This window comes from Bos mutus, chromosome 8 (assembly GCF_027580195.1).
Source record: "Bos mutus isolate GX-2022 chromosome 8, NWIPB_WYAK_1.1, whole genome shotgun sequence".
Lineage (NCBI taxonomy): Eukaryota > Metazoa > Chordata > Mammalia > Artiodactyla > Bovidae > Bos > Bos mutus.
The window spans coordinates 31682169-31709410 of record NC_091624.1 but is presented as its reverse complement, the minus strand read 5'-3'; the positions used below and the strand labels follow the sequence as shown (position 1 = coordinate 31709410).

The 27242-nt window shown below is 44.0% G+C and overlaps 1 protein-coding gene across 1 annotated transcript in view; it reads right to left on the bottom strand.

Annotated features, from left to right (window-relative positions):
* Positions 1-26975, bottom strand: part of FBP1 (fructose-bisphosphatase 1) — a 32587-nt gene extending 5612 nt beyond the window's left edge. The window contains exons 1-4 of the mRNA XM_005903841.3: positions 26669-26975; positions 13721-13883; positions 10666-10758; positions 2297-2437 (exon numbers count right to left, since the gene is read on the bottom strand). Of these exons, the coding sequence (XP_005903903.1) occupies positions 2297-2437; positions 10666-10758; positions 13721-13883; positions 26669-26838 (567 nt within the window). The 5' untranslated portion in view covers positions 26839-26975. The remainder of the gene's footprint in view (positions 1-2296; positions 2438-10665; positions 10759-13720; positions 13884-26668) is intronic.
* Positions 26976-27242: the final 267 nt, after the last annotated feature.

Genomic DNA, 27242 nt, shown 5'->3' with positions numbered 1-27242 from the left:
GCTTCTCCATGTCCCTGATAAGAGAGTGATTGAGGCTCTACCCATCTGAGAAGGAAGTTGCTCCAGAGACAGGCGAGTTAAGAAGGGAGGCCCTCCCATGGACACATCTCTCCCCAGCCACTTATTCCCATAGCAAAGCTTGGTTCCTGCCAATATGGAGCACATTGGAACTAGCGAGGAAGGGAGGGAGGGAGAGAGGAGTGTAGGGAGAGAAAACAGATGAGAATTAACAGCGGTCACTGAAAGGTACCATTGTGAGTGATTCTTTTTTTTTTCCTTTATGATTTTTTTGGTGAAAGTCTAGAAAATGAAGCCATTGCACAAGTGCTCATGAAGCCATGCTTCACAGACACCTCACTCTGGTACCTGGCCAAAGCATCCTACCCATGGAGGGGGTGAGTCTCTTGTACATGAAGAAAAGAGACTGAACAGCCTTTCGTACTTTAAAGCTTGCTAGAGAAGCACATAAAGCTGTTGCAGTCTTTTGAGCAGAAACTGTCAGCCAAAATGAAATGAAAGCTGTATCCTGATCAGAAGCTCGCCACCCCCACCCCAACCCCTACTCCACAGGCATGGGGAGCAGAGGCTTTGTCAGCAATGGGGAGGGCAGCCAGCAAGAAGGAGGGCAGCCAGCCTGCATGGTTCTTCCAAACACTGAGTGCCCATTAGGCGTGAGGACAGCAAGAGACTATGAAAGACACAGAAACTTACTCCCGGACATAACATCTGCAATCTTGAAAAAAGAAGAGATTTAATGTTTCCATCAGTTCAAAGGTAATAGAGAAGTCACCAGAAGAATGTCTGGAGAAGAGGTAAACACCCAGCAAGAGGATAAATTCACAGACATCAGTGATTCGGGAAATCAATCCCTGGGGTCAGTGTGAACTTTGCTCTGGGTCTGCCACTGTTTTCCCTGAAATAATGGCCTTTGGAGGCTTGAACTAGTGCATTTCCTTACCCTTGTTTATTTGTTAAGTACCAGTATGCCAAGGAGCCAAAGTCCAGTTGTGCAACAGTGCAGGGACAAAGGCAGCCTGAGTTCCAATTTCTACGACCTGCCACCCACAAACCCTGAGGCCCCACCACCAGCAGCCTGCTCCTCACAGGACCCCAGTAGGTAATGGTACCTAGTGTTCAGTTTGTCAGCAAAATGCACCAAATAAATAAAGTGCTTCATTAAATGTTATCTGAGGACATTTCTAAAACTGAAAGGTATTTAAAAACTCAATTCTTTTTCCCTTGGGACACTGGACCAAGGGCATACCTACTGAAGATGATTCTATGGAGTCCATATCAAAGGTGGGTTTAATCGGGCAAAGTATTTAAAGAGAGTTCTTTGCCTGGTTTATCTGCTGTGTTAAAACTGTCATCCAACAGAGTAAATAAACAACTCCAATTAATAGACATATGGAAGAAATTATCCTCAAATTAAAATTAACATTCATTAGCAAATGAATATTTTTCATGGTGCCTTGAGCTCCTCTTCATGAGGGAGTTTCCTCTATAAGGTGGACTAAGAAATTATCTTCATTTCCTTATTTCCACTTCCTCGAGCTCGTCAAAGTCTTTCAAAACCACAAGGGTTCACTGAAGGTTTGCATGCACTGAAGCTTGCATTTCATTTGATGTTGCAATGCACATCAAATGAATCTGGGAGCTAATTTTGAAGAAATGAGGCGATCTACTGCTTCAGCTGGGACACCCATTCACCTCAGGAAAATAAACTGGTAATGGAGAGAGTGGGTGGCAAACAGACCATCTATGGGCCCCATCTGGTCTATAAATGTGCTTTAGTTGGCTAGCACAGTGTTTTACACATCCAGAAACCTAACATTTTCTAAAAATCCAGTGTTTCTTGAAACACTGGAAGCCGTAGAAGAGAGCCACTATTCCCAAGGAGTAACAACCACTGGACCTCCCCAGTTCCCTGCCGCCCCCCACTGCCCTTCACAGTGCCTGCCATCTTGCCCCAGCACACTCCACTCATTCGTGTGGCCTGCCCAGCCCAGCAGGCATCTGAGTCAGCTCAGTAATGTCTGCCCTAAAGAATTCATTGTGAAACAAAAACTCCCTCTTGTGCTCTGGACAGACACCATTTGTCACCTCAGTAATCTTCTTACAATGTACACATATGGTCCATCCATCTCTCTACCTGCTTCCCCACCCCATTGTCTCGGTCCCTCCGTGGGTCTCATCTTCCACCTTTAGGAACTGACTCCCACCGCCACACACACAACAGACACTCACAGCCACCAGCCAAGCACCTGACTTTGCCCCCCACTCCGGGATCTCTCACCGGGTCCAGCATGAAGCAGTTGACTCCATTCGCCATGGCCAGGACCAACATAGTGGCACTGCCATAGAGCGCATAGCCAGCAGCCACCAGGTTCCGGCCTGGCTGCAGAGCGTCCTTCTCAGAAGGGTCATCTTTCGAAATCTAGGACAAGAAAGAAAACAAAACATCTTTGTTTTGCTGTATTGTGGTTCTTTTTGCAGTTCCTCCCTTAGCAAGATGCATTATCAAGGTGCTCTCCTAATGAAATAGGGCATCTTCTTGGATGGGGAGGGGGGCGGGGGCAGGGAGGAGGGCTTCCTCCACACACCAGTCATATCCTGATTGTATTACCACAGCGACCTTCCCACCAAAACCCAAATTTCCTGCATCTGGATCCATCTTTCCAATCTGAGTTCTCCTTCAATCTTACTAATTTGATATTCCTTCATTTCTCCATTATCACTCTCAAAAAAAAGAGCATGCCTCCATGCCAGCGCCCACTAATTTAATCTTATTACAGGCATCAATGTCTTTCCCTTGCCTACTCTATCTTTATTTAAACAAATTAAAACTGGGCTGCACGGCTACCAGTCTGGCGAGGAAATCAATTTCCTGAGTTCCTGCCAGTTGTGGCACATACTCCAGTGAGCAACATGCTCCGTAGTCACACAAAGAAATTCTCAGAAATACAGACACTATCTCTCCAGGGTCATTACCATGCAGGACAATGCTCTCCATGTTTTTAACCATTACCCACAGTAAAAAATACATTTTATATCACAAACCAGTACCAATACAACTACAAAAATTTAACAAAACAATACTTAAACTTAGAACATAACATCTACTCTAATCTCCTTTGTTTTTCATTAAAAACACAGCCCACTGGGTCAGTGCCTCAATTTGTTCCCTAATACTAAGGAAAGGAAGAACTTAAGGGCATGGCTCCTAAGCAATGGTCACTAATAATTATCTTCTTAACAACTGGCTTCTATGGTCCTCAAAACAGCCGCAAACAAATCTTTCTGCTTGAAAATTCTCTACTTGAATTTAAACAGAAATGAAAATGAGCAGTTTCTGCAAATTTCATTTATTCTTTCCCAACCACAGATTCTAGGGCCTGAGAATAAATAAGGGAATTCATATCATGATACTGGAGATGGAGGTCACCTCAGCAAACACATTCCTGGTAATTTTCCCTATAACTTTTGAATGTATGACCCAGAATCCATGTACCTCAGAATCACTTGAGATGTTTATTTAAAATGCAATTCTGGGCCTGCGACCTAAACTTACTAATCAGATTTTCTAAGGTGGGCCCTGGGAATCCGCATTTTACCATGCACCATAGATGACTCTTGCACTGAAGCTTAAGAACTACTCATGTAAAAGGAAGAGTCACAAAAAATCACTTCTTTCCTTTTTTTTCTCGTATCTCCAAGCTTTGTATTTAATAGTTTTCATCTAGACGGTTGGTTGGTTTCTTGGCTGGTTGGGTTGGGCCAAGTTATTTGCTTTAGTTTGGTTTGTATTCCCAGGGTAGTACTTTGCAGCTAAACACAGTACCAAATATTTGAGTTGTTTTCTCAAACTCCAAATTTTAAGTGCACAGCCTTGAAACCAGTGATATAAAGGGAAGAAAACAGGCAGGCTCTAAACATCTCCTCTATAATAACTACTTAACACTGCAAGTATAGCACAAAATAGAACAAAGTCAGTATGTAAACAGATGGAAGCCCCTGGAGGCTTGGAGTAGTCAGTTCTCTACCAAGAAAAGTCCCTCAGAGAGTCACCTCATCCAGAATCATCCATGTCTGCCTGTGGCACAAGAAAGAACAAACTTGTTCTTGGTTAAGAATCTATCTGCCAATGGAGGGGCTACGGGTTCAATTCCTGGTTCGGGAAGAGTCCATATGCCTCAGAGCAACTAAGCCCATGTGCAACAACAAAAAAAGTCACTGCAATGAGAAGCAAGAGCACCACAACTGGAGAGTAGCCTCTACTTGATGCAACTAGAGAAAGCCCTCTTGCAACAATGAAGACCCAGCGGAGTCAAAAATTAAAAAAAAAAAAAAATTTTTTTAAAGAATGAACCACTTTTCCCTGAAATACTGTCAGCAAATAATCTCAACCCTTCAACTTCCTTGCGTGGAATAAGAAATGGTAACGTTATCTAGTGATGCTTTCTAAGGCCCACTTGACTTCACATTCCAGGATGTCTGGCTCTGGGTGAGTGATCACACCATCGTGATTATCTGGGTCATGAAGATCTTTTTTGTACAGTTCTTCTGTGTATTCTTACCACCTCTTCTTAATATCTTCTGTGTTTTTTAGGTCCATACAATTTCTGTCCTTTATCAAGCCCATCTTTGCATGAAATGTTGCCTTGGTATAGTGGAGGTGATGGAATTCCAGTTGAGCTATTTCAAATCCTGAAAAATGGTGCTGTGAAAGTGCTGCACTCAATATGCCAGCAAATTTGGAAAACTCAGCAGTGGTCACAGGACTGGAAAAGGTCAGTTTTCATTCCAATCCCAAAGAAAGGAAATGCCAAAGAATGCTCAAACTACCGCACAATTGCACTCATCTCACACGCTAGTAAAGTAATGCTCAAAATTCTCCAAGCCAGGCTTCAGAAGTACATGAACCGTGAACTTCCAGATGTTCAAGCTGGTTTTAGAAAAGGCAGAGGAACCAGAGATCAAATTGCCAACATCCACTGGGTTATGGAAAAAGCAAGAGAGTTCCAGAAAAACATCTATTTCTGCTTTATTGACTATGCCAAAGCCTTTGACTGTGTGGATCACAATAAACTGTGGAAAATTCTTCAAGAGATGGGCATACCAGACCACCTGACCTGCCTCTTGAAAAACCTATATGCAGGTCAGGAAGCAACAGTTAGAACTGGACATGGAACAACAGACTGGTTCCAAACAGGAAAAGGAGTACATCAAGGCTGTATATTGTCACCCTGCTTATTTAACTTCTATGCAGAGTACATCATGAGAAACGCTGGGCTGGAAGAAGCACAAGCTGGAATCAAGATTGTGGGGAGAAATATCAATAACCTAAGATATGCAGATGACACCACCCTTATGGCAGAAAGTGAAGAGGAACTCAAAAGCCTCTTGATGAAAGTGAAAGAGGGGAGTGAAAAAGTTGGATTAAAGCTCAACATTCAGAAGATGAAGATCATGGCATCTGGTCCCATCACTTCATGGGAAATAGATGGGGAAACAGTGGAAACAATGTCAGACTTTATTATTGGGGGCTCCAAAATCACTGAAGATGGTGATTGCAGCCACGAAATTAAAAGACACTTACTCCTTGGAAGGAAAGTTATGACCAACCTAGATAGCATATTACAAAGCAGAGACATTACTTTGCCAACAAAGGTCCATCTAGTCAAGGCTATGGTTTTTCCAGTGGTCATATATGGATGTGAGAGTTGGACTATAAAGAAAGCTGAGCTGTGAAGAATTGATGCTTTTGAACTGTGGTGTTGGAGAAGACTCTTGAGAGTCCCTTGGACTGCAAGGAGATCCAACCAGTCCATCCTAAAGGAAATCAGTCCTGAGTGTTCATTGAAAGGACTGATACTAAAGCTGAAGCTCCAATACTTTGGCCACCTCATGTGAAGAGTTGACTCATTTGAAAAGACCCTGATGCTGGGAGGGATTAGGGGCAGGAGGAGAAGGGGACAGCAGAGGATGAGATGGCTGGATGGCATCACCAACTCGATGGACATGAGTCTGAGTAAACTCCGGGAGTTGGTGATGGACAGGAAGGCCTGGTGTGCTGCGATTCATGGGGTTGCAAAGAGTCGGACATGACTGAGCAACTGAAGTGAACTGAACTCAACATTTTCTATGATCCATATGCTCAAAAGAAATACAAAGTAATTCCATCTAGTCATGGAGTTGGAGGAATTTTTTTCTAGCCCAAACCCCTTTCTAATGCCCAGCCTCCTCCAAACCTTTGTTCAAAAAGAACCTATTACAGTCTCATGTAGATGCTCACAGACCAATGTGCATAAAGCTTGGCAAAAATTATAAAGCCTCTGGACCCTACCTTTTTCTACTTATCACAGGCCACCACCTGCAGCAGGTATTGATTTGTTTTAACCCATGCTACTCCATATAGAGCATGAAAGACACCATGGATTCTGGAGACTTGAGGTGGTGGAGGAGAAGGTCAGGCAGAATTGGCATGGGGCTGTCATGTCAATAGACAGTCTTCCCACAGAGGGACAACCCAACCGTCCCTAAAAGTTCTCACAGGACATTTGGCAGCATCTCCAGTAACTCAGCCAATATTACTCACTACTGTACCAACCTAGTGTGCACAAAAATATATATAAAATGAGGTCCCTGATCTCAAGGGGTATATAATCTGGAGTGAACATCAGCTGATTTTGCCTGGCCAGTATGCTTCACTCTTCTGCTGACAACTGAACTTTAATCTTCCTTAAGATACCGTCCCCCTCACTCTTAGCTCCAATGGTGGACACATGACCCTGACTTGACCAGTCAGATCACTGCATGCCTTAGGCCACAGTGACTGGTTGAGAGATGCACTCATGACTTAAGTCAAGCCAAGCAGGGCTGATGAGGTGAAATCCCTGTTGAAATTGTTGGACAAGAGGTTTCCATCTTCTTTTACTTGTCTATTAACTTTTGGCTGTGATGGGACTTCATTGCTGCATGCGGGCTTTCTCTAGTTGCAACAAGCGGAGGCTACTCTTCCCTTGTGGTGCATGGGCTTCTCATTGCAGTGCTTCTCTCGTTGAGGAGCACAGGCTCTAGGTCCACGGGCTTCAGCAGTTGCCGCATGTAGGTTCAGTGCAGTGGCCTCTAGGGCATCCAGGCTCTAGAGCCCAGGCTTAGTAGTTGTGGCACATGGGCTTAGTTGCCCTGTTCATGTGGAATCTTCCAGGACCAGGGACAGAACCCATGTCCCCTGTACTGGCAGGTGAATTCTTAACCACCGGACCATCAGGGAAGTCTAAGTTTTGCATCTTCTGTTTGAGTCACTGAAAGGATTGAATGTAAGCCCAGACCTACTGGGAGCCATTCTTCTACCAGAAAGGAGGGAGCTATAGAGATAGAAAGTGTCCTGTTATGTGAGTGTCTGAGTCCTCGAAAACGGCTGTACTACCCAGTGGACTTTCTAGTTACATACACCAGTCATTTTCCATTCCCTTCCCTCCTTCCTTTCTCTCCTTAAGTTGGTTTGAGTTGTGAAATTGTGTGTTGAATATTAATAGAAAAAGCAAGTAATATTAATGGCTACTATTTACTGAGCACTTTTTATGTGCCAGGCACTATTTTCATTGCTGTTATGCTTAATTTTCAATATCTTGTCCTTATGGATAACGAAACAAGAGGTTATATTGCCCAAGGTCTCACAAACCTAGTAAGTGTCAATGTCAGGAAGCCATATTCCATATGGCTATTAAGACTCTGTGTGTCCAGTTAAGGGAAGTGAATTGGATTCTGAAGCTGCTAGAACACCTCTGAAACTCTGCTTTTACTTCTGGGCCAGGATATGTTTAACGGGTATTAAAAATTAGAATGTATCCAATAGAGGATAAGCACACTAGAGAGAGGTCGAAAAATCATCTCACATGAAAGATATTTAACTTAAGATTTAAAAGAAAGGGCTTTCCACGTGGTGCTAGTGGTAAAGAACCCTCCTGCCAATACAGGAGACTTAAAAGAAAGAGACTTGGGTTTGATCCCTGGGTCAGAAAGATCCCCTGGAGAAGGAAATGGCAACCCACTCCAGTATTCTTGCCTGGAGAATTCCATGGGCAGAGGACCCTGATGGGCTACAGTCCATAGGGTCGCAAAGAGTTGAACATGACTGAAGCGACTTTGCAAGCTTCAAAAGAAAGAGAGAGGAGGGCAAAAAAGCCATTTCCAAGCATGTAAAAGAATCTTATTTTCTAATGATACAAAAAGGCCATTATGAGCAACAAGGAGACAGATTTTGATTCAATATTTGGACAAACACTCATTCAACACCTCAGGAAAATTCTACCCCTTCTGAATATTTCTAGCCAGAGGCAGGGTGACACTTCTGGAGGTGCCATGGCAGGAACTTCATAGAAACACTGGACCACGGGCCCTAAGAGATCCCTTTGGAGCCTGTTTCCAGGCATCTTGTGGGCAAGACCAGCTCACTGTTGCCAGATTCCAGTTACCAACTGATGTTATGCCTCTGAGTGGGTGCACCAGGAACCTGAATTCCAGCCCAGAACCAGCTCCGCAGAAAGCAGGAGAGGCCTCCTTTAAAACATCAGACATTTCAGTATTTATGCCCTGTAAGCTCTCAAATGGCTTCAAACAATCAATAAGGCTTTTGAAAACTGAAAGGACTTAAAGGCAATGTGACACTCGTCACCTCTCTCAGTCTTTAAGAGAGTCACTTCAGGTTTATTGAGAAGAGTGTGGAGATGCATTGTTGAGTTCTTCCAGCATTTGTAATTCAAGCTGCTGCCGCAAGCTGTTCTTATTTTTTTTCAGTTGATAGTGTCAGTTTCCCAATTTTTTTTTTTCCCTTAAAAGAGTCTTTATTGGGAGAGGGGGCTTGAGGCAGAAACTGGGGCTGGCAAATGTTAATGCTGCTTTAGCTTTGGTTGAGTCATTAACCAAAAATCTACCTCTATATGAAGAATTTTGCTACAAAGCTCTCTTGTATACTATAATATTTGGATCTGCTACCTTGCAGGTAAAATTACATGCCTGCATATCTATACCAAGAAGGGAATATTTCATGGTATGACTTGAAAGATAGATTAATTCCCGCCTTTGTCTTTCTGGTATGAGTATTAGAACCTTCAATTACTTAAACTGTCTCCCAGCCAAGACAAATGCAAAATTTATTTCAGTAACGAAAGAAAACTGTCCCATGGTGGTCCTACTTTCCATGTTTGAAAGGAGATTATGTGCAATACTAGACAAGTCACTTTGAAAAGTAATGCACAAATTGCAGTCTCAGTTCTTAAGTTATGGCCTCTATATCCCAGAATGGGGGAGTTGGAGGAACCTCGGAGGTCAGCTGAATTAGCTGCCTCGTCCATTAAGATGAAGGAAAGGGCTCAGCCTCAAAGACATCTGTAGAGTTTTATTTCTAAAATAAACAAGAGGGCTGAAGGCAAGATGACACATTTTAGATTTCATCGTGTTTTATGATGGACCCACAGGTATTTATCTATTTTTCACTTGTCTGTATATTTGAACTCTCTTCCACCCCCCAGCCCTCCACACACAGACTTAAAGAGAGGCTTTAGAGGTAGAGTTCCTGCACAGGTCATGCGGGAAGAAGAGACACAGGGCAGAAATCTGGATCCCCATGCTGTACCAGTATGCTTTCTGTAATTTATAACAAAGGAGTTTAGGGTCAGCAAACTCCTCCTGTAAACCAACAGAGAGTAAATATTCTAGGCTTTACTGTCACAACCTTATCACAACCACTTAACCCTGCCTGTGTAGTGCAAAATCAGCCAAAGGCAACATGTAAACAAGCAAGCTGACCATATGCCATTAAAACTTTATTTATGGAGACTGAAAATTAAGTTTCATATAAATGTCACGGGTCATGAAATATTATTCTTTTAATTTTCTTTTTAGCCATTCAAAAATGCCAAAGAGTTATTTTTTGTTCACAGGCCATAGCAATCAGGCAATGTGCTGGATTTGGCCGGGGGAAACCATAGTTTGCAGACTTGATTTAGAAAATTTAAAGGACAGTTTTGATATAATCCCTACTGTTATCACACTCTCACAATTCTCAATTCACATGGTTATCAGTGCTACAGCTATGCACCATCTCTTCCCATCTACCTCTTACTACATTTTCTTTTAACAACTTAATAGATTTTCACTATGCAGTTAATGCTGGAAAAGTCATAACTTGAGAAATAAGGGTTTTTATTTTTTTTTTCTGGTGGCTCAGGTGGTAGAGAATTTGTCTGTGATGTGGGAGACCTGTGTTTGATCCCTGGGTTGGGAAGATCCCCTGGAGAAGGGAAAGGCTACTTACTCCAGTATTCTTGCCCGGAGAATTCCATGGACAGAGGAGTCTGGCAGGCTATAGTCCATGGGGTCACAAAGAGGTGGACACAACTGAGTGACTAACGCTTTCACTTTGGGGCTTCCCTGGTTACTCAGCTGGTAAAGAATCTGCCTGCAATGCAGGAGACCTTGGTTCGATTCCTGGGTCAGAAAGATCCACTGAAGAAGGAATAGGCTACCCCCCTACTTCAAGCCTCGTGGGGTTTCATGATGTACAGTCTGGCTGTGGCATCAACAGTGAAGCAGGACTGGATATTCAACCTTAACTGTACTTTTGATCCCAAACCAGCTGCTTGATCCATTACATTTTACCTTTTTGTAGATGCCAAAGATGGTTCCAATGGACACAAGGCAGTCGATGTTGGATGATCCATCAAGGGGATCAAAACAGACCACATATTTACCCTGAACAAAAAAGAAAGAAAATATTAATACAACTTTGCTTTAAAAATGAATACATTGTAACAAAACAGAGAATATACACTAAGAGGTTAAAAGAAGAAATCTAAGGGAAAATTCAAGAAATGTGTTTATTTATACTCTGTCCGGGAAGGTATGAGATGGTACACAGAGTGAAAACAATAACAAACATATATCAAAAGATCATTAGGAAGAGAAAACACAGAATAGGAGGCATAGATGAAGGTGAGAAATACAAATATTAAATAATAATTTATTATATCATTGATTTGAATGAATCATCATTATGGTTTGAGTTTCCTGGCAGTCAAGGAAGAAAAGAAACAAGATTAGTCGCTTCATTCTCTTTATTGATAAGGGACATGTTAGTTGCTCAGTCGTGTCTGACTCTTTGTAACCCCACGGACTATAGCTTGCCAGGCTCTTCTATTAATCCATGGAATTCTCCAAGAAAGAATACTGGAGTGGGTACCCATTCCTTTCTCCAGGGGATCTTCCCAACCCAGGGATCAAAACCATGTCTCCCACACTGCAGGAAGATTCTTTACTGTTTGAGCCACAAATGTAATAATTTAGGTGAAATAAAGTCAACATTAAGGTCTATAAGAAAATTTTCATGTAGTTCCTACAGATGACACTTGGGGTTACAATGCACAGAGTTCTCACCCATATTCCTATTATAATTTCCAAAGGAAATAACCCTCAACGGTAGTGGAACTACCAAAGATTCAGTCTATGGATAGGATTTTCAGTGGTACTCTGGAGCTGATTGGTACTGGTTCTCAAGAGCCAATTGTGCACATCTCTTCCCAACTCTATTTTCAGTGATGTCATATTGATAACTTAAAATCAATTATGGGACACTATTTCACAGTTTCAAGTGACAAGTGCTACAAATTACAGATTTTTTTTTCTAATAGAGAGACAGTTTACCAGCATACCACTGGAAATTTTCCATCTCCAAGTTAGCCACTTTAATATGTGGTTTTAAATTTTTTGCATCAAATTAAGGCACTTCTCTGATTCCCTGGCTTCTTGCTCCTAACAAATCCTCCTGGCCAATGCAGGAGAAACTGTCATCAGGAAAACAGGAGTATGCTTATCACTACAGTGCATTGTAATCAGAGAAGTTGGGCTGACAGAGAATATTAAACAGCAAATTCAATCCTAAAATGAACATGCCCTAAACTGACAAGTACCTTTAGAAACGCAGCAGAGAACAATATGAACTTCAGTAGTATTTTAGGAATGACACAAAGCAATCAAATCGGATGTGACTCTCCATTCCTCTTATAAAGGTTAGACTGGATATCAGGCAGTGTCTTTAAATTGACCTCCTGTTGCTTTTTTCTCATCATACTCCTTCATGTCCTCAATTTATCTCAAACAGGGAAAGATAGTAAGCCATATAACTGCATTTTTCTACTCAAAAGGTATTATTAGTATTATGATTGTTGTTCAATAAAACCTGGATATACCCTTTCATTCACTTTTTCAACAATAATCTATTGCTGATCCCCTACAATGCACAGGTATTGTGCCAGATGCTGGGATATAGAGAATAGAAATTGTTCTCTGCCCTCAAGAAGCAATCAGATTGGAGTGGAGCAGGAGCCTATAGGGCTTTCTTAGGAAAGATCCTCTCCCCCACCCCTATGTCCTCTGCCTGCCTTCTGTCTATAGAAAAACACTTTGGCTAAAGAATAAATTCAATCATAGAAGTGACAAAATGCAAAAACAAAGGAAAACAATCAAGGAAGACCAAATAATAGTTTAGTCATTAAACAAAGTCAAGAACCTTCATTTCTTTCTTCTGAGCCATATCCCTTGAGCTGTTTTGCAGATACTGAATCCCCCACCCAGGTAGAAGAAGTTAACTACATGAAAACCAGGCTAACCATTAAGCTTACACAATTATTTTTAAGAACTAGCTTCAAGGAGATGGGAACAAACTGACCCTGGAGTTGAAGATTAGCCGTATTTAAAACAATCAAGATGACACCAATCTGACCATTACATGACCAATTTCAAGATGACTGTCAGGGCCGACTGTGCTATTCTGCATACAGCTCCTTCCCTCTGCCTATAACCCCCTGAAACTCCCCTCTAAAAACTCTTGCCCCTAGATCAGCAGCAGAGAGTTTGTTCTTTGGGATATGAGTCCACCTTCTTCCCACCATGACTGGTTTTCTCAATAAAGCTATCTTTCCTTTTACCCAACACTTGTCTCTCAGTGGGATTCCCTTGTGGCTCAGCTGGGAAAGAATCTGCCTGCAATGCAGGAGACCTGGGTTCTATCCCTGGGTTGGGAAGATCTCCTGGAGAAGGGAAAGCCTACCCACTCCCATATTCTGGCCTAGAGAATTCAGACCTAGTTCTCTGGCTCAGAGAACTATACAGTCCATGGGGTTGCAAAGAGTCGGACACAACGGAGCAACTTTCACTTTCCCTTTTTTTCTCTCAGTATTTGATTCTTGAGCAACCTAAGTTTGGTAACAAGATTAATAAGATTCCAATGGATTCCAATGCATGAATCACTGATAGGAACTGCTAGCAGTTTAGATTGGCAGGAAGGTTGGTTGTGAAGATTGGAAACTAAGTGAATGGAGATGAAGCAAATGATGTAGTTAACAGAAGACAGACTTCATAGAGCTTTGAACATGACAATTAAAAGAAGTGGAGATAAATATGAATATATTTGAGTCTCTCCCATGAATGAGCACATAGGAGAGATGATAACAGAATGGACTGTGGTGAAAGTGTGGACAGGAGAGGACAGTCTGAGATATGGCAGTGAGGAGGAATCTGTGAAATGATGACCGGTGGTTCAGGAGGGATCCAGGGTGAGTCTTAAGAATCCAGCTTGGTTGAACAAGTGGAGTCATTGACGAAGCCAGAAAGAAAAATGATTACATTAAAACCCTCAGTAGCGTAGGAGCAGACCCACCCTTTTCTCAGGTTCTACTATTATGGCATGTTCATCTTCTTCTGACACAAGAACACAGGTAGCAAAAGATGACTTTAACACATTAACAACCAGGTCATTGGAGAGGACATCCAGCTTCTTCACTTGATCTCCCGTCACATTGGTAGTGCCAGCAATTCCATAGCTAGAGGAAAAAAAGCCACAAAAATATAAGCCATGAATACCAGAATGTTAGTGCATCTATAAAGTCACTGAAAGAGAGCATTTGGTAAGATTTAGAAGAAATGAAAGGAGACACATGGCTTGAGAGAAACAGAATGAGAAGGATGGCCGTCTCTCTGGAGTGGCTTCTGGAAGGAAGGCAATATTGTCGCTCACCTGTCCAATGCCTAGCATGATAACCAGCACAGCTTTGTGGCTAAATCCGTGTTTCTCAGCCTTTTTCTCATTATGGCCCTAAGGAGGCTTATTTTTTTCCTCTAACACACTCCCCCATGAAAATTTAATATTACAGATAGAGCGTATCTGTTTATGCACTATATGTCCATATGTTTCATACCTAAAATGACTGTTTTTTTCACCACCACCAATAACGAATTTTTACCCCTGAATGCATGAGTTAATGTACAATGAGTTAGGTGAGAGACAAGGCAAGCAAAGAAACCTTCTGTGTGGGAGGGAGCCTGAGATGGGAACTAAGCCTAGGGATCTCTGGTTTTATAGCTGACAAGATCCTAAAAGAAAATAAATATTGACAGATCCTACCACCTCCTTTTATAGAGGAAGCTCACTCTAAGATACCTTCTCTAAACTGGAGCAGCAGAGCGGAGGTGAGAAGCTCACTTTGACTTCCAGGCCAGGCCCCTCCTGGTGGTACCTCACAACCTCCAGCAGGAGTCCTAGGGGCTGGAGGGAGTGGGAAGTCCGGAGTCCTTACTTTATTTGAAAGGTACCTGCAAATCAGTAATTGTGGAATTCCCAGAAACCAAATAGTTGGTCCAAAGTAGAGCCTAGTTTGTTAGAATGAGGGAAGAAAAGGGTTGTCATAGCCTGGGGTTGAATAGGAACACTGAAAGGAGGGGAAATGTTTTTGAGGAAGGATGCACAGAACATGAGAAGAGGCTGGATGTGGAGAGGGAAAGAGTAAGAGCATTGAAGATAATGCCAAACAGCTGACAGTGGGTGTTACGGGGCACCTTGGCTGAGATGGTTGGGAGCACTTATCTGGGGACTGACTGTCATGGTATTCACTGCTTCAACTCTCAAAGATGCATTTTCTCTACACATAACTTGGAAGACTCTGGCTGGCCAAAACTGAGCCAGCACCCAAATGGCTCATCTGGCCTGACTCTCTCCAGGAAGTAACCCCAGTTATCACCGAGCCCATTCTCCAGTGTCGTCTCTTTCAGCAGCATTCTCCCGCCCACCTGGAAACATCATCTCATCCCTCCAGCCCTCCTCCAAACCCTTTTCTTTTCATTATGTCACTCCTATTTCATGAATGAAAGACCAAGGGATCTATCAGACTTGCAGCTGAGGTTTTGCTTCTCCTTCCACACAATCTCTTTCTCACTTCAATTGAGAGGCTGATGTTGATGAAGAAGGAAGGCAGCCAAATTCTGGGTTGAACTAGGGCCTGGCTGGACCCAATCACTCACTGGCCTCCATCTCCCTCAACAGCCCTACTGGCATCAATTGGCTCTCCTTCCTAGCCTGACATTTCCACTATTAAAATCATCACTAATTCAAAAGGGCAAACAACATTGATGGAAAAGAATATGGGCTTCCTGACAGAGACCTGGCTCGGCCCTCAGCTCTACAAATCCTTTGCTTTCTCTGAGCAATCCTTTTCACTCATGAACATGGAGGGCAATGATGCCTCATGGGGCTGTTGGAGGATTACACACATCGCATATACACAAAGGGTTTAGCACAGCTCTTGACTCTCAATATTAAATCCCCAGTTTGCCCACTAAAAGGAGCACTCATTAAGAATCTGCAGCACTATGGGAGGATTCTCAAGATCCACCTTGCTTCACCCATCATCGTGTTGCCATGATTGTTTAACTTTTAATTCCATGAGGATGAGGACAGAGGGGTATGTTTTTCCCCACTGTGTCCCAGCTTCCATCACATAGTAGGCCCTCAAGCAATACTTGCTAAAAAGTATCCACTGAAGAGAATAGAAACTCAAGCCTGAAGAAATGACTATAGGACTCAGTAGACTTCAAGGTCACTCCACACCCTGGAGTGTGGAGGAAGCCTCTGGCACAGTCCCCAGAGTGATGGCCTATGGGGACAGCTCCAGGGAGGCCTGGGGGGCTGGAACAGGTGGATGAGCCACCGAGGCAAGAGTGGGCAATACCTACTATCCATGTTCCTCCTGCTCAGGCACCTGGCTCAGTGAGATGGGTGAAGAGCAGTCAGGCCTCAGCCCTCTCACTCAAAATCTTCCCAGAGGCCTGTGTGAGTGATTATTTATTCTGCAAATATTTTTTGTCCCCACTGTACTGAGTGCTGTGCTAAACAAGATGCCATTCAGCATCTAACCCTCATGGAGCTTAGTGAGTGAGGAAAACAAGAAATCAATATGTACTTCTGAATGAATAAGATGATGTCAGAAAGTGACAGGTGCTCTCATTTTAATAAAAGGAAACAAGGTGCTGGGGGACGGCTGGGAAAGGGTCAAGATGGTCAAGGAAGATCTCACTGCAAGGGAGCAGTTCCAGCTGAAGGATACTTTGGATGTTTTCCAAACAAAAATGAAGCTATGACAAAGCCCTAAGAGAGTCCAAATAAGCCAGCCAGTAATGATTCCAAAGAACAGCTCTGGGTTAGTAATTTATCCAAAGGGACAAGGACTTTGTTTTTCACATATTTCCAAATGGGAGGGGTTGCTCTGTGCACATTTATACAAGTAACTTTTTAAACCTCAAAGTCTTTCCCATGCTGTGGGCTACAAGAGGCTGTAGTCAGCCTCAGGGCAGCTGGCTCATCCAGCCGGGTTCCACTCTGCTGTTCTAGGGTTATAAGGCGGCTCCTGTCCTGGGGTCACACCACCTCTCAGGGGGAGTCAGATGGGGCCATATAACAGCTGCAGAACTGTGGGGGACACTCCACACACCAGAACCCAAATTGCCATCTTGGCCAAACCATGCAGACCTCTGTGATGGCCCTGCTTCCCTGCCTGGACAGGTGGTCACCTCTCCATCCTCCTCTTTACCCCTGTGGAGCCTTCCTCCTCTGTTTTAACCAGAAAGATCCTTCCCCATCTTTCCTCCAGTTGCCTGTGAAGCATAAAAAAAAAATGAAGAGAGATTATTCTGGGACCCTTAAAGTCAAGATTCAGGCACACTCTAGGATATCTTGTGGGAGGGTTTCCCCTAGTGGGACCTTGTGTTAGGAAGGTCTTCAAGAAGGATCAGGAAAGTGACTCTAAGGTAGAAACAGGCTTCAGAATGAAGAATGCCAATGAATGAAGAATTCCTGCCATCTCACTAGTGACGATATCTGAGTCAATACCCCCATCACCTTGGTTTCTGCATGGTGCACCTTAGCGCGTGAAGTTAGCTTTATCTCACATGGCCCTGCTTCATCCTGCCCAGGAATGACGAGCCAGGACTAAGCAAATGCTCAGTCAGGCTTCCCCCACGGCGTCTCACGAGGGTTCCCCAGAAGGGAAGCAAGACCTGGACAGTACATATTCTACGGATCAATGAAAAGTGGGAAGCAGGAAAGGATTCTGCAACTTTTTTTTTTCTTTTTTTACTTTTTGGGTACACCTCTCCCTGGCATGTGGGATCTTAGTTCCCCAACAGGGATGAAACCCAAATCCCTTGCATTAGGAAGTGCAGAGTCTTCTCAAGTTGATTTTTCTTCCCAAACTCCAGAGAGTTTTTTTCTTCCCAAGCTCGGAGAAGTCATTAGCTGAAGAAAAGAGTTTATTTTCTTCAAAAGTTTTCAGAAAATCCTTTAAAACAATGCCGCTGCTGTTTAGTTGCTAAGTCATGTCTGTGTGACCCCATGGACTATAGCTCACCAGGCTCCTCTGTCCATGGGGATTCTCCAGGCAAGAATACTGGAGTGGGTTGCCATTTCCTTCTCCAGGGAGATCTTCCCTATCTAGGGATCAAACCCAGGTCTCCTGCTTGGCAGGTAGATTCTTTACCACTGAGCCACCTGGGAAGCTCCTTAAAAGCAATACTCTTCTGCATTTTGATCAGTCATCATTCCATCAAAGGTCCCAAAGGATAGAGCCTTCACTATATAACCTAATGGCCACAGGCAGCAGCAGCAGGGAAAGGCAACAGCATCATGGGCTTTCCTCCATAAGCTGGGACCCTAGACCATGAGGGTTCAAATCCCAGCTCTGCCACATGCTGAACAATTCTGTGTCAATCTCTTAGCATCTCTGATCTTTGGTAAAATCGGAATTTAGTGTATCTATGGCACAGTATGTAGAGAAGGAGTGTAAATGGGTTGACAAGAGTAAAGGACTTAGAACAGAGACTGGCACCAAGGAAGTCGGCAGGAAACAGAACCCCACCCTCAACACCCCTCAGCAGGAATACAACCCTGCTGAGAAGCACCAGAGGAACCTGGGCTCAAATTCTGCCTTTTTCTCTTGCTGATTGCATGATTTCCATCAAGTTGTCTCAGCTCCCTGATGGTTCATTTCTAGGCTTTGTAAGGACAAGGACTAATCCACCTGATGCACCTGGTTCATAGAGGCCAATGGCAGCCATCACCATTCTTAATGGAGCCCCACGTATGGTGCTGTGTGCCTGTCCCACAGGAACCCACTAAGTACCGGTTGGCTGATGAGGGGGAGGGGAACTACTTCTGAACCAGTTTTTCAGGCAGCTTCTGGGAAGACAGCCAGCGCAGAACAGTGTCACAGATAGCTAAGCAAAAGAAAGTGCTCAAAGTTCACATTTGACTAACCGGTCATTTTGAAATGAAATGTATTATTTCATTTCAGACGCTTATGACATGTCACCTCAATTTTATTCATATTAGTTGGCCCTGCAGCCCAAGTTGTTCAGGGTGGCACAGCATTCTGTCAAGGTTTATGTCTCTGTGACTGTTCAATTTTAAATCCCTGGAGACACAAAAGTCCTCCGAGCTTGGGAAGAAAAAACTCTCTGGAGTTTGGGAAGAAAAAATCAACTTAAATTTTGCTGTCTGTAATTTCTGTCTCTTTCTCTCTCTCTCTCTCTCTCTCTCTCTCTCTCTGGCTACACCACGCAGCAAGTAATCTCTCTTCCTTTATACTTACTATATAAACTTCACTGAAACTGTGAAACAGCTATAAGTCACTTTAATTCACATGGTGGGAAACTCTTTAGAAGGATAGGTTCATTTGACCAGTGTTTTTAAATCCTTAGAAATTTGGACTAAATATTAGCATGTTTTTCTTTTTTCAAATTTGTATACAGTTTCTAGAGCTGTTTTACAGCCATAAAGTCTATGATTACTGATAGTCTGGGAAAGTCTCCTTTAACATTCCTGAAGCACCTCTCTAGATACAAGGACTGGAGTCAGGGCCACACTTAGAAAACTTTCGATGACTTCCTTGATTTGCTAACTAACTAGATCTTTTCCTTCTGAGGTCAGCATGACCATGTAAAGTTCTTGAATTAGCATGCACCAGAGCCAAGGAGGAAGAGCTCATCTTCACAAGAAAAAGGGAGGCAGATTGTTATTTAATCCTTATTGCTAAAGCAGACTTGTTGATTGATTCTGAAGTAAATGACCAACCATTCATCCAACCCAGAACATCCAAAGGTCAGATCAGAAATACAGTCCACCCTGGGTATCCTGGGGTTTGCATCCACGAATTTCCACCTGTGGTTAATTGAACCCAAGATTACTCAGGGCAGATGTACTCAGACATTTTATCTAAGGGACTTGAGCATCCGTGTCTTTTGGTAGGTGAGGGGTGTCATGGAACCAATCCTCATGGACATCTAGGGACAACTATATTTTGAAGAAGAGATACCAACCAGAGCAGCTTCAAAGGCTGCAAACCCCAATGTTGGCTTAAGTTCATGCCAGCCCAAAGTGTGCTCATAGGATGGTATCAAATCCTCACAGAAATTAAACAGCAGAGCCACCAATCTGAGCCCAGCTCCATCTCTCCAAAATATGTTCTTAAAGCCAGATGGTCGACACCAAATCAGATTGATTATATTCTTTGCAGCCAAAAATGGAGAAGCTCTACACAGTCAGCAAAAACAAGACTGGGAGCTGACTGTGGCTCGGATCATGAACTCCTTATTGCCAAATTCAGACTGAAATTGAAGAAAGTGGAGAAAACCACTAGACCATTCAGTTCAGTACAGTTCAGTTCAGTCGCTCAGTTGTGTCCGACTCTTTGCGAGACCATTCAGGTATGACCTAAATCAAATCCCTTAGGACTATACAGTGGGAGTGAGAAATAGATTTAAGGGCCTAGATCTGATAGATAGAGTGCCTGATGAACTACAGATGGAGGTTTGTGACACTGTTCAGGAAACAGGAATCAAGACCATCCCCAAGAAAAAGAAATGCAAAAAAGCAAAATGGCTGTCTGAGGAGTCCTTACAAATAGCTGTGAAAAGACGGGAAGCGAAAAGCAAAGGAGAAAAGGAAAGATATAAGCATTTGAATGCAGAGTTCCAAAGAATAGCAAGGAGAGATAAGAAAGCCTTCATCAGCGATCAATGCAAAGAAATAGAGGAAAACAATAGAATGGGAAAAACTAGAGATCTCTTCAAGAAAATTAGAGATACCAAGGGAACATTTCATGCAAAGATGGGCTTGATAAAGGACAGAAATGGTAGGGACCCAACAGAAGCAGAAGATATTAAGAAGAGGTGGCAAGAATACACAGAAGAACTGTACAAAAAAGATCTTCGCGACCCAATCACGATGGTGTGATCACTCACCTAGAGCCAGACATTCTGGAATGTGAAGTCAAGTGGGCCTTAGGAAGCATCACTGCGAACAAAGCTAGTGGAGGTGATGGAATTCCAGTTGAGCTATTTCAAATCCTGAAAGATGATGCTGTGAAAGTGCTGCACTCAATATGCCAGAAAATTTGGAAAACTCAGCAGTGGCCACAGGACTGGAAAAGGTCAGTTTTCATTCCAATCCCAAAGAAAGGCAATGCTAAAGAATGCTCAAACTACCGCACAATTGCACTCATCTCACATGCTAGTAAAGTAATGCTCAAAATTCTCCAAGCCAGGCTTCAGCAATACGTGAACCATGAACTTCCAGATGTTCAAGCTGGTTTTAGAAAAGGCAGAGGAACCAGAGATCAAATTGCCAATATTTGAAGGATCATGGAAAAAGCAAGAGAGTTCCAGAAAAACATCTATTTCTGCTTTATTGACTATGCCAAAGCCTTTGACTGTGTGGATCACAATTAACTGTGGAAAATTCTGAAAGAGATGGGAATACCAGACCACCTGACCTGCCTCTTAAGAAACCTGTATGCAGGTCAGGAAGCAACAGTTAGAACTGGACATGGAACAACAGACTGGTTCCAAATAGGAAAAGGAGTACATCAGGCTGTACATTGTCACCCTGCTTATTTAACTTATATGCAGAGTACATCATTAGAAATGCTGGGCTGGAGGAAGCACAAGCTGGAATCAAGATTGCCAGGAGAAATATCAATAACCTCAGATATGCAGATGATACCACCCTTATGGCAGAAAGTGCAGAAGAACTAAAGAGCCTCTTGATGAAAGTGAAAGAGGAGAATGAAAAAGTTGGTTTAAAGCTCAACATTCAGAAAACTAAGATCATGGCATCCAGTCCCATCACTTTATGGTAGATGGATGGGGAAATGGTGGAAACAGTGGCTGACTTTATTTTTCTGGGCTCCAAAATCACTGCAGATGGTGATTGTAGCCATGAAATTAAAAGACGGTTAGTCCTTGGAAGGAAAGTTATGACCAACCTAGATAGCATATTAAAAGCAGAGACATTACTTTGTCAACAAAGGTCCATCTAGTCAAGGCTATGGTTTTTCCAGTGGTCATGTATGGATGTGAGAGTTGGACTATAAAGAAAGCTGAGCACCGAAGAATTGATGCTTTTGAACTGTGATGTTGGAGAAGATTCTTAAGAGTCCCTTGGACTGCAAGGAGATCCAACCAGTCCATCCTAAAGGAGATCAGCCCTGAGTGTTCATTGGAAGGAATGATGCTGAAGCTGAAACTCCAATACTTTGGCCACCTGATGCGAAGAGCTGACTCATGTGAAAAGACCCTCATGCTGGGAAAGATTGGGGGCAGGAGGAGAAGGGGACGACAGAGGATGAGATGGTTGGATGGCATCATCGACTCGATGGACATGGGTTTGGGTAAACTCCAGGAGTTGGTGATGGACAGGGAGGCCTGGTGTGCTGCAGTTCATGGGATCGCAAAGAGTCGGACATGACTGAGCGACTGAACTGAACTGAACTGATCTGAAAGCCCCCCATGTTTCTGTTCTGCTAAATCAGGTCCTGGTTTTCTTCTCTGACTATCTCGGGTGCATGTGTCAAAACCCAGAGGCCTAATCTTAAGTCACTTCTTCATACCCAAATTCCAGACTGTCGCCACTAACTGAAGGCTGCACAACATCTTCAATAGGATGCCCCTCTCACACCTCAAGTTCAGCATCTCCATAATGTTGGAATCATCTTCCCAGCCTTCTCTAGCCTCTAAAACTCAGCCCCTCCTTTGGAATTGTGGTTTTATTTTCACTGTTTTGTTTTTTAACATTACAGCCCTGATCTCAGTTGCTAGGATCTGCTCTTTGAGAACCTCCCTCACTGTCATTCTCCCCCAGCCCCCACCCAGACTTCTCCCATGTTCCCCCATCTCCTCTAATCCTGCAGTTCTGAATCCTGATGGGTTTCCACATCTTCCACTTTCCCTCTTCTAACTCTGTACTTCCAGTCATAGCTGCCCCAGATGAATCTCCAATCGTGCCACTGCCCCATTCAAAAACCTGTACCTCTCCCCTTTGGTCACCCCCTCAAAAATAAAGTATTCACCCTTGCCACATAATGTTCCCCCAATGCGCCCACAATTTAACATCCACAAATGCTCCATCACTACATTACATGAAGGGTTCCAGGTTTCAGTCAAACCAAATAAGCACCTTTTCCAGAAACATCTTCCTAGCTTGTACCTCTCCTCACATGGCAGCCCAGCCATCAGGCCTTATGACCAGCTATGCCTGCCCACTACAAACAACCATCTTGATGGGCCACCATCTTTCGCATCCACATATTTTTGCCAACTATACAAAAGTATCTTTCAGAATCTCTATTGCTGGGACTTTCCTCTTGGTTCAGGGGTTAAGACTCCATGCTCCCAATGCAAAGGGCCCAGGTTTGATCCTGGTCAGGGACCTAGATCCCTCATTCTCAAAGGAAGACCCCTGCAGGTAGGAACCAAGATCCCGAGTGCTGCAGCTAAGCCTGGAATCACCCTACCTTTCTCCAGCCTCTAAAACTCAGCTTATGTGGCCAAATAAATCTCTTTTGAAAAGATTCTCTATTGTATTCTAACTCTATACATGTAATATTTTCCCTAAAGCATAAGCTCTGTATCTTTCTCATCTCTCAGTAACTTCTAAAATTTAAGAGAGAGAGAGCGAGCTCCAGGCTCTATGTTTAAACTCCTGATCTGCCTGATGAGGAGTCAGAGCTGACGTCCATAAACTGGTCCCACAAGGTTCCTGCAAGTCTGCAATCATCTTGTCCCTCTGGCTAGATGCCCTACTAGGGCAAGTCAGCAGCACTAACAAGTTATCTGCAGGTACGCTAGCCTTTTCATCCAGAATATCAAAGCCGATAATAAGCATAATTTGGAGCCCAAGCTGAGATCTTGTCTTATTGCCCCCTCCCCAACTACATATGATACAGAGACAGTCAAACTTACTTTCCCATGGGCATACAGAATGTTCAGGTTCTATTCTTTCTCTGTCAGCCATCCACATGACCATGTGAAATGCCCATTTCATGGGTACAGTGCTCTTTGAAATAGTGAAAGACCAGTGACATGCCCAAACATACAGGAAATGTCAAATAGCTCATGATATGGCTGTACAGTGGAACACTGTGTGTGCTAAGTCACTTCAGTTGTGTCCAACTCTTTTCAAACTTATGAATTACAGCCTGCTGGGCTCCTCTGTCCATGGGATCCTTCAGGCAAAAATACTGAAGTGGGTTGCTATGCCCTCCTCCAGGGAATCTTCCTGACCCAGGGATCGAACCTGGTTCTCTAATGTCTCCTGCATTGACAGGCAAGTTCTTGATCACTAGTGCCACCTGGGAAGCCCTAGTGAACACTATGCAGCAGTTAAAAAGGAGGAGGTGAATTTACATGTCCTGACATCGGAGGAGGCTCATTAGGTAGAGTTGAATAATGAAAGCAAACTGCAGAAAGGCATGTCAAGTGTGATTCCATTTTGTTTGCTGTTTACAAATAGTCACATGGAAGTGCTTATCCATGTATAAATTTATATTAATATAGAGAAGTATCTAGTAAAAAAAGAAACCCAGTAGATTATGAACAGTGGATACCCCGGGGAATGGATAAAGGTGGGTCTCACTTTTCCCTTTGTGTTCTTCTGAGTGGTTTGAATTTTTGTTAAGTAACATATAAAGGGTTTCCCTGGTGACTCAGAGGGAAAGGATATGCCTGCAATGAAAGAGACCCAAGTTCAATAACTGGGTCAGGAAGATCCCTTGGAGGAAGGCACAGCAAACCACTCCAGTATTCTTGCCTCGAGAATTCCACGGACAGTAGAGTCCATGGAGTTGCAAAGAGTTGGACACAGCTGAATGACTAACACACACACACACACGCGTGCAACATATAAAGGAATTTATAATTATAGCAAAAACTATTTTTTAACCTAGTGCTTACAGGTGTCTAGTTTAACAAATATGCACAATTCATACAGCCAAAATTGGCACCCTTTGTCCAGGTTCTACTAATATCCCACTACCTATGGTCCCACTATCTGAGGTTACTTATAAGGTGGGAAAAAAAGAAGTGAAGTCATTCAGTCGTGACTGACTCTTTGCAACTCCATGGACTGTAGCCTGCCAGGCTCCTCCGTCCATGGAATTTTTCAGGCAAGAGTACTGGAGTGGGTGGCCATTTCCTTCTCCAGAGGATCTTCCTGACCCAGGGATTGAACCTGGGTCTCCCTCATTGCAGGCAGACGTTATACCATCTGAGCCACCAGGGAAGCCCTTAGGTGGGAAAGATGCACCTCAAAGCAGATCTTGTGTTTCTGAGTCTCTTTGGGGTTGTGAGAGGTGCTGACACATTTTTAAATAATACAAAAATGACAAGCACTCTTTTTTAAAACAGTAGGAAATCCTATGGATAGAGGAGCCTGGTGGGCTACAGTGCATGGGGTGGCAACGAATCAGACATGACTGAGTTACTTTTACTTACCTTCACTTTTTAAATAAGCCCCCTGGTTTTCAAAGTCAGGTAAAGCTGTGAGGACACTTTTACTTGTTGTACATTATGTTTAAAGTAAGAATTTAATTGAATGTTTCCTAAAGCAAAGTCTCCTTAGACATGTATTAAGAAGGTCATAGGTGAAATAGTAGTGGAGTCACCACCTTCTAACATATTTCCCAATCCCTCTCCCATCAGGGCCCAACTTTGCTTGACATCTACAAATAAATGATGATACACTCTTTCCTTAAGAGTCAGCTTGGATAGATTGGGAGTTTGGGATTGACATGTACACACTGTTATATTTAAAACAGACAACCAATAAGGACCTACTGTATAGCACAGGGGACTCTGCCAATACTCTGTAATGACCTAAATGGAAAAAGTTTTGAAAAAGATACATGTGTATGTATAACTGAATCTCTTTATTGTATAACTGAAACTAGCAGAACATTGTTAACCAACTATACTCCAATATAAGATTAAAAAAAAATTTTTTTTAAGTTAGCTCTACCAAGCCATACTGTAAAACCAAAGACGAAGAACTGACAAGATAAGGAATCCAGGTTTCAGGGGCTGGGCTTTTTCAGCTGCAGTGAGCACTGTGTACAATGCTTATGAAGTGCTCCTAAGTATGAGAAATACTAGGAAGGAGTATGAGCAATCTGAAAACCCAAGTATCCTTCAGCTAAAGTGAGGACCAGTCTAAACATAAAATCCTTGTGCACACCAGAATAAAGCAAAGGGTATTTGTCTTAGTAACGTAAAAGCCTCACAAGAAGGTACCCTTTGAATCCCTGTGTCCGTTCATTCCTTTACTACGCACAATGTGATCTGCAGACCAGCAGCCCTACCACCACAGAACTTAGAAATCCAGCATCTCAGTCCCCACCCTAGACCTTCTGCAGCCCCGTGTACACCATCACTGAAGCCCTGAAGGCGCTAAATACTGCAGGCTTCCTCCCAGCCTCCTCCCAGCCCGGCTTACCTGCTGTTTCTTAACAAGACTTGTTCAGGGTCAAGGAGATACTCAATTAGAAACCTGACTTGGGACCCCAATTTCAAAGGGAATGAAAGCAAAAGGAGAGAAAAACGGAAAGGGAGGCACGGGGACCAGCACTTTCCCATTTGAGGCTAGGGTGGGTGTGGTGGGCAGGCCAGGTGTCCATGGGGCCAGTCAGTTTCACCAGGAGGAGGCCGAGAGAGGTGCCAAGGCTGCTCAGCCCAGGGGCGCCGGTTGCAGGGTGGAGGCAGGTATGGACTGTGAGACAGGCCCCCCAAGTGGGCACCCACAAGCTTAAGGGAGGGGGGAACTAGGGCTTGAGTGTGGTTTGAGCTTCTGCAGAGGAGCTACCGGAGACAGTGTGTAGGTATCTCAGCTATCAGAGAGACAGACTGACAGGAGGGGCAGAGCACCGACAGCATACTGCCTGGTAGATCCCCAGCCAAAGAGAAAGAGGACTCGGCCAGGGTGGGGTCTGGGGGGTACAGAAGCCTGACTCACAGGTGCGCGATGCCCGCCTTGCGCACGGCCGTGGAGATGGCTTTGACCGCGGTGCAAAGCGAGTTGAGCAGTTGGGTCATCTCGCCCGTGCCACGGGCCTTCCTGCCCTCTTCCATGACGAAGCGGGTCACGGTGACGATATTGGTGTCGAAGGCTGCCTGGTCCGTCATGCTGGGGCCCGGTTGCGGCTCGCTGGGCGACAGGTGCGGGCGGCGGGAAGCGGTGGGAAGCGGCCGCAGCACAGAGTGTCAGCGCGGCGGCTCCGGAGCGGGCCAGGTTCCAGTCCCGGGGCCGGGTAGCCTATAGGCGCGGGTCACCGCCCTCCGCCCCCGGGAACACCTCCGCGCCCCGGACCCCGCCCCCCCGACTGCGGCCCCGCCCTCTCCGACCCTCTATGACGTCCGGGATCCTCGTCCAGTCTCAGTTCCCCCAGCCGCTGGGTGTCCCCCCGCCTCGTGCCCCGCCCCCACCCCACCTCCGCTTCCTCGCAGTCGCCGCGACGCGCCTCTGCCCAACTGCCTCCAGCGTGGTAGAGCGCTACTCTGAGCCATGGTCCTTTTCAGTTCGCACGACG